Source organism: Artibeus jamaicensis, unplaced genomic scaffold (assembly GCF_021234435.1).
Source record: "Artibeus jamaicensis isolate MK-2021 breed Jamaican fruit bat unplaced genomic scaffold, CSHL_Jam_final scaffold_847, whole genome shotgun sequence".
Classification (NCBI taxonomy): domain Eukaryota; kingdom Metazoa; phylum Chordata; class Mammalia; order Chiroptera; family Phyllostomidae; genus Artibeus; species Artibeus jamaicensis.
Genome location: NW_026522057.1, coordinates 11,000,912 through 11,014,259, shown reverse-complemented (window position 1 = coordinate 11,014,259; position 13,348 = coordinate 11,000,912). Strand labels below are relative to the sequence as shown.

The window sequence follows — 13,348 nt, the reverse complement described above, 5'->3', positions numbered from 1 at the left end:
TGTTTTTATCCAGTTAAGGATTCTTGCTCTTTGGACATTTGGTTTAATTCTGAGACCAAAATGCTAAAAAGTTCTGTTCAAAGGCAAGGGTCAAATCTGTTTTTGTTGTCAGTCATGAGTCACTTCTCCAGGTTTCCCGAAATTAGCTTGAGAGAGTGAGACGAGCAAACATCTACCTTTGGGAGCACAGCATGGCTGTTACAATTATATAGTTACATTCCATTATAATTATAGCTGGAATAGCGTGCTGGTTCCCCATAGATAGCCCATTAAAGGGACAGTGCTTCGCTTTGGCAAAAATCTAAGACTCATGTTTCTGCTTTCTCGGTGCAAAAGGGTTTAAGTCTGAATGTGTAATGGGAGCATCACCTTTGCCAATCAAATGACTGACGGGTTAACTATAAAATGTGACAATCACATTTCCTCTCTGCTCACATAATTCTGTTTTTCCAAAGCTTTAGCAGCTTAATTAAATCTGTTGGACTGGAGGAGGAGAAACTGTTCTCGAGCAGTTCACATGATATTCTTTAAGGAGGAAAAAAGCTAAAGAAAACTCATTATCAGGCATGCTCGCCTTAAAGGTGGTAGTGGGTGAAATCTGGAGTTTTAATATTTTTAAAGATGCATCTCATGTTTGGTGTTGGCCTCTAAGCCTAGTATTTCATGTGGAATTCTTGCTGTATTTCACGTTATGTACATTTAACTGCCTGACCAGCTTCCTTCATCCATGAAGACATTCTCACCACAGGGGGATTGATAAAGCAGAGTAAAAACGTGCTGTTTATGTGGTTTATTTGTAGTTTTGCCTCTAATGCGGACCCTGTGCTACTTGAGTTGTTGTCAGGATCAATTATGAAACAAGTTTGGTGCCTCCTCTTTATCATGTTTTCTTCTCTTGTAGCAGTTGTGTTTAATGTCATTAAAAAGAAATAAAAGTTCTCGTTAGTGGCATATGCTCTGGGACCGTCTGCTGCAGGCTTGGAAGGGAGGGTCCTTCCTCCTTTGCGTAGGCAGGTTAGTGGGATATGGGAGGGGGCGGCAATTAGTAGAATGTGGTACTGGGGAGGCAAGGGTGCGTGCTCCCTGTTCTTTGGAGGGTAAATTACAGTGTTGAGAACGGCGTTCCAGCAGTGAAGGGAGGTTGGAAGTGATTGGGATTTGCAGCTGCATATAGGGCATGTCAGGAGCCTGACGTGGGGAGAGCCCGAAATACCACTGCGCTGCCGTTCCTGCGGAGGGGGGAGGGCTCAGCCCAATCAGATAGGCGTCACCTTGCCTTCTTCCCATGTTTGTGTGGCCGGCCTTCGTGTCTACTCTCCAGAGTTAGCCCTGATTAAGGAAGACCCTCTCCTGGGACATTCTCCCTTTGAAAGGGTTGTGAAGTCAGAATTGATAGTACAAAATTGACGGTTCTTTGGAAATTGACTGCTCCTAGAATCTGGGCTGAAGGTTGGATAAGTACGGGTAGACAGTGTTCCTTAGATCCTTTTGTGAACCTGAGCTTCTTAGACTTACCCCCCAGGGGCAAGGATGAAAGGGACGGCAGTAATAGCTCAGCACCTATGTCAGCCAGTGCTTTTCAAATCTCAGCTCTTACTGAGAAAATAAGTGGCGACATGTTTGGACAGGCTTTCTGTGCTGCTGCTCTATAAATTTTATCTAGTATATATTTTACAGTCCAAGCAAAAGGTTCAGTTTAAATTTGCTAAATACTGTTTGATATTCTCGCCCGGATATGAGGGCTGTCTGGCCCGTACACCTCTGCTTTAACCCAGTCAGGTAGATGAGCCTGTGTCCGCTAATTGCTTATTTCCTTTTTACCAATATGGGATTGCGGGCTTCAGAGACCGGGCTGGATTTTCTGAAATGGTGTGTCCCTCTCTTATCCTTTGTTTGTTCCATGTTATGGGAAGGGGAGGAGAAACCGACCTTCTCTAAAAGGAATGGGCTCATTCTGTAACCATTCTTTAAAGCATTCTCCTGTTTTGAGCTTTTACGGTGGGGTGGGGTGGGGACAAAAACAGGCACCTAAAACTAGAAAAACAGTCCCCTGCTCTTCTGAGTGGTGTTCTGCTTTTCTAAGAGAGAACGGGTTATTCCCGGGGCTGATTCAAAGCAGGCCTGCACTGTATGCCAGAGCACCTGTTGGGGCGGGGGTGGGGGTGGGGGGGCGGGGTGAGGGGAATTGCCCCTTGTCACCAGAAGTGTCAGCTGGTCAGTGGTGGAATTCCTCAGTGAACCAGCCCCTGCCTCCCCACCTGTCATCCCCCGTGACAGCTGGAACATTCCGTAGACAGAAAGAAAACCTGACCCTCCCTAGCATCCATTAAGAAGGGGGTGGAGTGTAATCATTTGGATAATCTTCAAAACAGTCCATGTGTTCGTCCTGAAATGTATCATGAAGGCACTGTTTGCAAGCTCTTCGATGCAGCTTCCAGTGACATTTGAGGGTCTGGAAATATTTTGGGGACTCGGTGGGGTTGGAGCTGGGGCTGGGGGAGGTGTGGCGTCCTGTTTATATACACAATTTGTTCTTGGTGGCCACTTGTTGAAAGCAAAATCCAAAAACTGGAATAGGTTTAAAGGAGGTGAGAAGTAAAGGGGAGGTCTGAATTTATGTATTTCTGTAAAGAGCTGAATTAGAGATCTTAGGAGTGGATTCTAGAGGTCACCCATCCTGAAAAGCTAGTGCTTGAGGGAGCTGGACTGAGGAGGAACAGACCCAAGTGCCCAGTCCAGGTGTGGTGGGGGGCACCTGGGAGTCCTCTGTCCTTACCGCTTTGTTTTGGCAGATGAAACCGCCCTCCTCCCCAGTAACTGGCCTGAGGTGTTAGGTGCATCCCAAGGCGATCAACACACTGAGCCGCACGCATCCCTGCCGGTCAGTCCTGCATCCTCTCCACAGGCTTCTGTGTGGTCTGCAAGTCCGAGCTCAGTCTCAGAATTGGCCTGGGCCCCGCCCACACTGTGAGGAGTCTGTGGAGCTAAGTGAGCGGTGCAGAAAGGACCACTTCCCAAGTCATAGCTGTGGGGTTCTGTGCCATTATGTTGATTCAGGAAAAGCTCAATTGTTAAAAGAACTCAGGGGTGTAGGGAGCTAATTAAAAGGCAGTGGAGTTTGAGCCAGGAGTGTGTTCGCTCGTCTCCCCTCGTCCCCTCGGCTGATGCACTGCATACAGACTAGGGGGAGACAGGAAACTGCCGTGAGCAGTGCTTCCTGAATCCCACCCACGGCTGCCTCCGCCTGACGCTGACTCGGGGGCTCCTCCAGCATTCGGCGACGCAGACCGAGGACCTGGGAAGTAGCGCTCTGGGATTTGGCTTAGAGCTCCGTGTGCTAATGAATTTCCCACTCAGCCTCTGAGACCTGCTCCCTTCTGCTCTCAGAACAGCCTTCCCTGAGCTCAGACATTTGCTGCCTGAGCTCCTGCTGGTTCTGATCAAAATGTGCGAGGTGCCCCGAACACGGTTTGCTCCTTAGCTAAAGGCACCATCGCTCTACCTTGCAGTCTGCCGTTCGGATCCGAGTGATGTTCCTTTCCCGGCCCCGAACAGCGCGCTGCGCCCACTGTGCTGCTCGCAGCAGGCAGCTTTGGCAGTGCCCTTCACTTCCCTCCTCACCCCTGGGAGAGATGGAACAGCATTCCTTCGGCCATGGAGAGCACCAGCCCCAGCCGAGGGGAAAGCCCTTTGTTTTAAAAACAGCACCAGCCTGCATACCTATGTGGTGAGGCAGCCTAAGCTTGGTTTGGGGGGCGGGGATGGAGCAGCTATTTTCTCCTCCTACACGTGCACCCCCATCTGTTCAAGATTTGCCTTCCAACTCCAGCTTGGCTGGCAGGCGTGTCCCTGGGAAGCTGCAGGCCAAAATGGAGAGAGAACTGACTGGCTGCCAACCGCCAGAAAAAGAGGGCAACGTTTGGGCATTTACCAGACGACAAGGATGTGCCTTTTCATTTGTCTCTTTATTTTACATTTAAAAAGTGGTTATTGCTCGAACTGGATCAGAGGTAAGGACCTCTCCCCTAAGGAGCCTTGGCCTTGCAGCCCCATTCAGCAGGGATGGAAGTCACAAGACAATGAGTGAAGCCTCATGCCCTCCCATGAGGAAGCCCTTAGTATTGCCAACATCTGCCTTTTCCCCTGTCCCTCCTCCCTCCCTCTGCTTCACACTCGGGCATTGCAGACTGGTGGCTGGCCCGGCCAGGAGAGCTTTTATAGACCGGAAGCAAGGGGTGGTCACTGGGTGATGGCTTGCAGCTCTCTGGCTTGGGGGCTATTGCTCTTATTCAGTTCAACAGGTATTCACAGAGCACCTACTGTGTGCCACGCTTGTGCTAGGCGCAGTCCTCCCACACTCCTGCCTGTAGCCACTGCAGGAAGATGCAGAGGTCCGTCTCTCCCCGTGCAGGCACTCAGCAGCTGTAACTTGTCTAGAGAAGAGTCTGTCTTCCCTCATCAAGCACCATTTTTTTTTTTTAACCGGAAAGGGGCAGTGGAGAGAGACACCTGTCACCTCACACCACACAGGCTCTAGGGAAGGACATGAGGACCCTGGCTAGCTTTCACAGAACCCTGGATGAGATGGCAAGATATGGAGACCCCAGAGGCCAGGCCTGCCTTCCAGCAGCTCCCACTAGTGTTCGTGGTCCAGCGGTCCTCAGGATGACCCGTGGGAATGTTCCTTTTCTGTTGTCCAAGCTAGCGTTGAAACAACTCTGAGAGATTTTCCTCAAGAAGAAATGGGGCCCATACCTTCCAGGTGTCTTTCAACTTTTCCTTCTTAGAGGCCCAGACTGACGGTTCTACAGTCAAAGGAAGGGCCAGAGAAGCCAGGATGCAGGCAGCCAGCTCGGGCAGCCCTTCTCTTCCCTGGAGTGGAGCCCTTCGGTCGTGTTTTCCAAGAGACAAATCAGGTAACATGTCACACTCACAAAGTTGCGCCTCACACCACAAACGAGTCCTTGATGGCTGGATCCAGAGAAGGCTTGATGGCAGCCGTGACCCTGCCGGCGGGTGGCCCCGTGGCTTCCCTGGGGGTCCTTGGTCTGAACAACAGCTTCGGTCAGTCTAGGTTCCCGTCATCTCCCAGAAGTCTGTGCATCTTCTCAGGAAGAAATCCAGTCCAGGAGACGAGAAGAGGCAGAAAGGAGGCCGTGTCTCATGCAGCTTTGCCTTTTACAGAATGGGGCCAGGCCTTTGAGTGGTGCGGCTTGTTTATTTTTTGCAGAATTTGGGTTTGTAGTTCAGCCTCCTTCACCAGACTTGGACATGGCGGGAGAGACAAGGGTGCAGCTGGCTGCACCTCCCCCCACCGCGGCCCTCCCTCTCCCTGTGCCTGTGGACCTGGGGACCAGCAGAGAAGAAAAATCCTTCTCCCTGCAGACAGGGGGTCACGCTTCGATGATGTTCACCGAGAGCTTGTTTGAAAACTGGGAGGGGAAGATGAGAGAAGTGGCCAGGGCTAACTGAACAGACTTCTTGTGAGGTTGGAAGCAGAGAGAGTATGAGAAGGAAGCAGCCCTGCCTGGTGTCTCGTCTCGGCCTTTCCAAACCCAGCCTTCAGCTGCACTCAGCAAATGGCCAAGCCCGGGTCCTGGACCCACCGTCCCTGGTACCAAGTCCACCCCCGCAGAGCCATCCTGCTGGCTGGTTCTCACATCCTGCAGATCTGCCTCTCAGTACAGCCTCAGCCACAGACGTTGTTGAGGTGCTTCTGGAGATGGGGGTTAATAAGAGGCTTCAGGAAAATGTGCCAGAAAGAGAGAAGCCAAGAGACAGGACGGAACGCCAGAGGGTTTAGGGTGCAGGGAGGAGGAAATGTAGAGAGGGCCAGGTGTTTGTTGGATAATCATCATCAGAACCATGAGATCCTCTCACATCCTCTACTGTCTGTCTTCGGCGCTGCTCAGAGCCAGCACTGGAAAGGTTTCATATCTGTTTTACACAAGAGGGAATGAAGATGCAGAGTAATGAAGCACCTGCCCAAGGTCACACAGCACAGCCGGAGCAGAGATGAGCTCGGAAGCCCTTCTCTTCTTGTCCCACACCAGTCAGGAGTTCTGTCCTCCCCATTCGCTTCCCGGGCCCCCACTCTTAACCCCGACCGGCCCCTGGCTCCCTGCAGAAGGACAGGATCCAAAATCAATTTGCAGTATCCCCTGGGTTACACAGGCAGCAGCCAGGCTTGGCTCAGCCTGGCTGCAGGCATGCCAGGCCCAGAGCTGACCCCTTCTGCCATCCAGGGACTCCCAGTGCAGGAGACCTGGGGCCACCCACTCAGGTCCCAGTCCAGCCCTCACCTTGCTGCGGAGAAGACCCCCGCCCTGGTGCTCAGGTGTGCTGGTTTCTGACGCACTCTTGGCTTTCTCCTTGTTGTTATTGGGTTCGTTGTCCTTGATAATGTCGTACTGGCGGCAGAAGAGAACAATGACGCCTGGGGGGACAAGGGAGAGCAGTCAGAGTCCTCGCCACCTGCCTCGCTCCCATGAGCACTTGCTGAGCTCCTGTCAGGTGCTGAGCTCCTGTCAGGTGCCGAGCTCCAGATGGTCTCTCACCTGCACAACTGCAACAGTCTGCCTCTGGCCTCCGGCTCCTGCGTCCAACCTGTGACCTTGCCAACCGTCCCCTTCGCTGCCGCTGGGTTGGCCTCTACAACATGCATGTGATTGTGTCTCCTCCCTTCCCCCCTTTTAAATCTCTGAATCCTCTTATCTTTTAGGGGAGAACAGAAACACGCGGCAAGCCCCGTGTTGGGCACTGACCCACTCTAGCCGACTCGCCCCTCACAGCACCGCGAGGGTCCCTCACCTCGCCCGGGTTAGGAGAGGGGATGCTGCCACGCAAGGCCGCCCAGGGGCAGAGCTGGGATGTGCGCCCCAGTGCCTGTACCCTGCTGAATGTGTATAAAGCCTCACAACTCCCCCTGCTTCCTTCCCTGCCACCCTAACAGAATCACGTGACAACTGTGGGTTAATTCACTGTTTATATTGTTGTGATGATGTAATACTATCTGTGCCAAGTCTAATAATGCACCATAAGCAAACCTCCTCTTTTGTATAAACCTTTGTTTTTGCCTGCTTTTTCCCAAGTGCCTGCTTTTCTATGTGCCTGTGGGACATTGTTTTCCAAATTCTTCTACCTGAGAGAGCCGGCCCTCCCACCCGCCATGCTAACGCAGCTTCGGCACGGCGGCCAGGTCCCTCAGAACAGACTCCAGTCCGCTGCACGGCCTCACCATCCTTGACTCCCCCACTTCTCACCCTTTTCCTTGGCTCCCAGCTGCACTGAGCCAGAGTGAACTTCATTTGTTTCTTGAACACACAGTGCCCAGAACACCCTTCCTTCCTCTTTTTGGCTGCCTGGCGAACTCCTATTCACCCTGCCATGCTCAAATCCACGTTACCGCTCTTCGTGCCTTTCCTGTTTTGATTCCCCTCCTCTGCTCCCACACAAGGTCCTATTCGGCACTCGTCCCACTGAGTCACAGGTAAGGAGGGGCCTGGCTGCTCCCAGACCGAGCTGCTTGGGAACCCGAGGCTGCCTCTCCTCCGTCACAGCCGTAGCGCTACCTGGAGGGCAGCGCTGTACATATGGGGTGGCTGTGCCGGCCACGCTGGCCAAGGACAAAAATGAGACTTGATCTTGATCCTCAGGGAGCTCACAGATAAATGGGAAAAGAGATATAAGTCCAACTAACTTATCTAAGATGGGCTGAAGAGAGGGACAAACATCCCTGGCCAGGTGGCGCACCTGGGTGGAGCACTGTCCCACACACCAAAAGGTTGTGGGTTCGATGCCTGGGTGGGGTGCACATGGGAGGCAACTGACCCACGCTGCTCTCACATCGATGTTTCTCTCTCTCCCTCTTTCTCTAAAATCAGTGAACATATCCTTGAGTGGGGTTTAAAAGTGGGAGGAGGGGCAAACTGCGCTGCGGAGGCACTGAGGCAGGAGTGACATTCTGGTGCTCGGACTGGGGAGGTTTTACGGAGGCGTCTCTGAGCCAGTGCAGAAGGATGAGGAGGTGAGCGCGTGTCCCGAGCCTGAGTTGCTCCCGGAGGCCCAGGGACCCGCAGCGCAGCGGCCAGAGGGGCTGCGGATGTCACCGCAAGGCAGTTCCCCCTCCGCTGTTTTTTTTTTTTTGGTGAGGGCTGAGTTAGAGAAGGGCGCAGATCTGGTCCCCAGAGCTGTCCCAGGCAGGAGTTGGAACTTCTGACCTCGTAGCCCTCTCCAAACCCCTCACCCTTTGTTTTTGTGAGAGAAGGGTCTGGTGAGGGTCCTCCCCAGCCCCGAGGTGGGGTGGAGAAGGGCCCGGAGGTCAGACTCACCGGCCCACATGAACAGGACCACGACGATGATCAGCACCTCGCCCGTCTGCAGCTGCTGGCTCCTCCCCATCTCCTTCATGGTCACCTCGTCTGTGGGGAGAGAGAAAACAGGGCTGGGCTCCTGTCCTCCGCCAGCCATTTCTCTGCGGCCGAGCCTGACACTGAGTGCTTGTTTCTATAGGTGCCCACACATCTATCAAAAGGAAGTTGTAGCCCTGGCTGGTGTGGCTCAGTGGATCGAGCGCAGGCCTGTGAACCACACGATCGCGGTTCAATTCCCAGTCAGGGCACATGCCTGGGTTTCAGGCCAGTTCCCAGCAGGGGACTCACGAGAGGTAACCATACATTGATATTTCTCTCCTTCCCTTCCTCTCTAAAATAAATAAATAAAATCTTTAAAAAAAAAAAAGGGAGTTGTAGCCCTGGCTGGTGTGGCTCAGTGGACTGAGCGTTGACCTGCAAACCAAAAGGTCACTGGTTCGATTCCCGGTCAGGGCACATGCCTGGGTTGTGGTCCAGGTCCCCAGTTGGGGGTGTGCAAGAGGCAACCGATTGATGTATGTTTCACACATCATTTCTCTCCCTCTTTTTCTCTCCCTTCCTCTCTAAAAGTAAATAAATACATCTTTTAAAAAAAGGTTCTGGAATGTGTTGATGGTTACTTGGAGTCGCAGCAATAAGACAGTCCAGAACTAAGCGTTTATGTACCCAATCTCCTACTGCTGTGGCCCTGACCAGCCCTTCCCCACCCTCCACCCCCAAACAGCAAAGGGGCCTGCCTTTGTTCTTGGAGGTCATCTTCTCCGCCTCTCGCGGGGTCTTGAAGAGCACTGGCTCGCTGGCCGGACTCTGGCCCTGAATGGAGATGGCTTGCACGTGCACGATGTACTCTGTGTCCTCTTCCAGGTCCCAGAGGGCGCACGAGCGGGTGGTGGTGTTCACCTCCTGGATGAAGCGCAGCATCCGCACGTCCTTCTTCTGCCAAGGCAAGAGCCACCTGTTTCAGGGCTCAGTCGCCGCCCTACTCTGCGCCTCCCTGGTGGCGATAACAGGCTCACCCGGCTACCGTGCTAAGCCCTCTGCATACAGGACCTGACTTCTGCATCCCCTCATCTCTGCAGGTATCACCATCGCCATTTATAGATGGGGAGACAGGTCAGAGAGGGCAGGGAAGCGGCCCACAGCCACACATTTCGTGAGGACCAGAGCCAGGTCCAAACCTCAGGTCTGTTTAAGATCCAAACCACACTCTTAGTTCTCAGGCTCCAAACAAAGGCTCCGGAGCCCCCTTCACTGACTGAGCCCCTCTGGAGCCCCCCCTTTCAAGCCTTATGTACAACTCTCTACCCGTTCGCCTTGCTCCTCAGTCCTCTTCCTTTCTCCTGCCCCATCGACCCCTGCTGTCTGGATGTGCTCTTCCCTCCCGGAGGGTTACCTGCTGAGAGATGGCAAATCCAATGACAACTTCATCCTCCAGGACATCCCAGCTCACCACCGCGGAGTTGGCCTTGAGGTGCCTGACAGTGACATTCACTGGGGCAGAGGGGCTGTCTGGGGACAGGAAGGCACCTGAGCCTGAGCCCCCCCTGCTGGGAGGCCCAGGCCCTCTGCCTCAGGGGTGGAAACCTGGGGCAGGCCATGCAGTGGGGGGAGGAAGAACCAAGGCCTCCATGGCGTGGCACTTGGGCCTCAGTCCCTTGGAGGGCGGCAGGGCCAGGCCAGAGAGGGCCCAGGCTCCCTGTGTTCAGATGGCCACAAGTGGCCCTACTCGGGGTCCAAGCTGAAACTGAGGGGCCTGGGCCCCAGCTAGCTCTAATGGGGGGGGCGTGAAGGGGGGGGCTGGCTGGGGGGACACAGCTAGCCAGGGCTGCAGGAGCTGAAGGGTAGTCTGATGGAAAGCAGTCAAAGGAATCCCAGCCCAGTGCTCTTTCCACAGTTCTGCACTGTCAACTGAGTGACCTTGAGGAAAGGGGTAAGATGCGTGGGCCGAGAAACGGCAGGCTGGGGGGAGCCCTGGCATTGGGTGAGGACGGAGAGAGGGTCCCCCGGACTGCCGCCGCGATCCAGGCAGAGCGAAGTGGGAGGGCCTCTGTGAGCTTGAGGGCCAGGTGGGGGTGGCAGGGGGACCGGGTCACTCAGAGCAGGAATCAAGAACACAGGGTAGGTGGCGCCTTCTGGATGTGGGAAGAGGGTGGAAGGGGGTCAGCTGAGAAGGGAGCAGGAGGAAGTGGTGGGGCACCGGGGGTCGGGGAAGGAAGAACCTTCTAGGAGGTCAGTGGAGTCACACAGCCTCTATCTCACGATGGGCAGGAGCTGACGGGGGAAGACCTGGGCCTGAGCCGCACCCTCACCCCACAGATGAGTGGGTCTGAGATCCAAGAGGAGACAAAGCCAGACGTGGACTGGGAGCCAGAGGGACACAGGCGGGTGGGGGCACACAGACCAGACAGCGGTCCAGTGGGGTGTCAGAGACAGACACACTGATGGAAGCAGTGAGAGAGGCAGTGCTGGGCCACGGAGAGATGCACAGGGAGACATGAAGGAGGGAGCGGCAGCCAGAAGGGACAGAGAGAGAGAGCGAGCCTCAGGGAGGCTGGGCGAGGATGAGGCCAGGCCTCACGGGACAGGCCAGACACCGACTGCACCAGGCTAAGGGGGCCACCCTCACCCACCAGGTGCCACCGGGGCCAGTCCTCATACATGTCCTCACACACATGCTCACGCACACTGGGACCCTACTGGGACCCCGTTCCTCTCTGACCTGTGGAGTTGGCCTGCAGCCTTTGGGGACAGGGAGGGAGGCCCACGGTGGGGGGACTGGTGTCCTCAGATGCTCCCGGGGCCAGAGAAGGGAGCCAGGACAACTGAGGCAAAGGCCTAGGCTCAGGGCAATGGAATGAGGGGACTGAGGATCACAAGGTCCACATCCCAGGGCTGGGGTGGCTGGAAAGGATGGGGAGGGGCTGGAGGATGGGATTGGGGGTTAAGATGGCAGGGAAGAGGCTGAGGGTGGTGTTAGGGAGCAGCAGTGAGGGGGTAGAGACGGGTTCCCAGGGAGCGGGGAGAGCGGGGGGGAAGGAACTGAGGGCTCCCGCCGCCCAGCCCGCGCCGAGCCCCAGCCCGGGCCCCCTTACCCGCCTGCACGAGCGCGAGGCAGACGCAGCCCAGCCACAGGCGGAGTGTGGCGCGGGGCGGCCCGAGGTGCATGGCCGCGGCTCCGGCCAGCCGGTCTGGGGCGGCGCAGGGGGACGCGGCTCCGGTGCCCGGCGACCGCTGGCGCTCGCACTTGGGCCCGCGGCCCGGCCGCCCCACGCCGCCCCGCGCCGCTTGCATGTCGGCTCCGCGGACAGCGACTCCCGCGCGGCGGCGGCGGTGGCGGCGGCGGCAGCCGCGTCCACGTCGGGCGCCTGGGGGGAGGGGGGCACCCCCGCTGCTGGGAGAGGCGCGGGGCGGAGTGAGGGCCGAGGGCCGAGGGCGCCCCCACCCACCCCGCCCCCCACTCGGCCGGCCACTGGGTCCACAGAGCTCGACAACTGGAGCTCCACAACTGGTCGCTCCCACCCTCTCGCCGGTGCAGGAGCGCAAACGGGGTTCTCCACTCCCGCCGTGCTCAGCCCCAACCTCGCTGCCCCTCTCCCCGCACAGAGCCCGCACACGAACCCCATCTCTGCTCTTTACCAAGGGAGAAGGAGAACAAGTGTTACGGAGATGCTTCTCTCTGCCTCTTCCATCCTTTGGCTTTTGGAGGTACTCACTCCTCACTCTACCCCAGACCCTAGGCCTTGCAGGTTAAGGCAGGAGTGAGCTGGCGGGCCTAATCACAGTAAGGATGGGGTGACTGTGGAGTGCAGGGTAGGTGCTGGGTGCACACAGTAGGGGCTCTGGCTCACTGGAGGGCCTAGTTCTGTGACCCCAGGCTCTGTGACCTCTGGCCAGTCCTTCCCCTTTTGGGGCCTCCCTTTCTATCTCCATAAGGAGAGTGACAGTGAGCCTCTACTAGGTGGCACATACTGTGCGAAGAGCTTTACTTGCAATATGTTGCTGACTTCTCACCAATAAGGCCCTGCTCTGCTGTTCAGATTTTGCACAGGAGACTGCAGAGGTTCCTGGACTTGCCCAAGGACCCACCGCAGAGCCAGAATTTGAACACAGGCTGATCCAATTCTGGAACCTGTGCTCCACACGACCGCCACCCACTTAAAGTGAGCTTGGTCACACTGGGATCCCTGAGAGCCTAGAACACTGTGCCAGCCCTTCCCACCCAGGGAGCAATCTGGAGCAACCTTTCCCCAAGAGCAGGGGGAGGGAGGAGCGGTTCCAGTGCCCCCACCCCTCCCATACCCACAGGGCTGATTGCTGTGAACAGTGAATGAGCTAATGACTCTAAAGAGCAGAGGCTTTGGAGCCAGGGCAAGCAGCCACCGTTAATAACAGGGCTTGGGTGACCCCTCCCTCATTACATTGGGACATCCATATGCCTACCACTCTCTCTACCTCAGTCCCACACCCCATTCTACCCAATCCACTTCTTTTCACACCTTGGAGTGCAAGAAAAATGTCTTCACCCCGCACCCACTGTATCCTCCTCCAAAGGAGGATCTCTGAACAGCTAGGGAAACTCCCTTCCCCCACCCTGCGACACGCTCCCCCACAAGTCCCTGAGGAACAGGCTGCGGAGAGAGGCATAGACCAGGCCCCAGGGCCTGCAGCTTGGAGGGGCGGCCCATCTCTCCAAATGAGCCCCTCTCCCCACCGTCCGAAATTCCACCATTAGAAAGGCATTCCTTTGGATCTTAAAGGCCTCCTGGTCTTCCAGACGCCCCTGGGAGGGCTAATCCTTTGTGAGGGGACCCCTTGCAAAGTTACCCCATAGAACCATCTTCAAGATGGTTCCCCACTCCCCCTTTTATATTGATAAACCCGGGTCCAGAGATGGAAAGAGCTTGGTGCAAATTCACACCATGAGTGGAGAGCAACCATAGAGCCCTCATCTCCTAATGCTCGCAGAGTTTCTACTT

General features: G+C 55.7%; 1 protein-coding gene across 2 annotated transcripts; it reads right to left on the bottom strand.

Moving 5' to 3' along the window:
• Positions 1-3,946: 3,946 nt before the first annotated feature.
• On the bottom strand, positions 3,947-11,663 carry FNDC5 (fibronectin type III domain containing 5). Of its 2 annotated transcripts, none has more exons than XM_037149222.2 (6): positions 11,465-11,663; positions 9,766-9,881; positions 9,110-9,308; positions 8,331-8,420; positions 6,303-6,436; positions 3,947-5,937 (listed from the first exon to the last, which is right to left on the bottom strand). In XM_037149222.2, exons 1-6 carry the CDS (start codon positions 11,661-11,663, stop codon positions 5,932-5,934), a joined length of 744 nt encoding a protein of 247 aa, XP_037005117.2. In that variant the 3' UTR covers positions 3,947-5,931. The 2 variants fall into 2 exon arrangements, with proteins under 2 accessions (XP_037005117.2, XP_053516273.1); XM_053660298.1 differs by lacking the exon at positions 3,947-5,937 and adding an exon at positions 6,558-6,651 and having other exon boundaries at positions 6,309-6,436; positions 11,465-11,591.
• Positions 11,664-13,348: the final 1,685 nt, after the last annotated feature.

Excerpts from the sequence above, each read along its gene's own strand:
- FNDC5 (XM_037149222.2), bottom strand. The coding sequence starts at position 11,663 with ATGCAAGCGGCGCGGGGCGGCGTGGGGCGGCCGGGCCGCGGGCCCAAG. Across the intron at positions 9,882-11,464 it reads CCTCGCGCTCGTGCAGGCGG|ACAGCCCCTCTGCCCCAGTG; the intron begins GTAAGGGGGCCC and ends TCCTGTCCCCAG. Across the intron at positions 9,309-9,765 it reads GATTTGCCATCTCTCAGCAG|AAGAAGGACGTGCGGATGCT; the intron begins GTAACCCTCCGG and ends TTGCCTTGGCAG.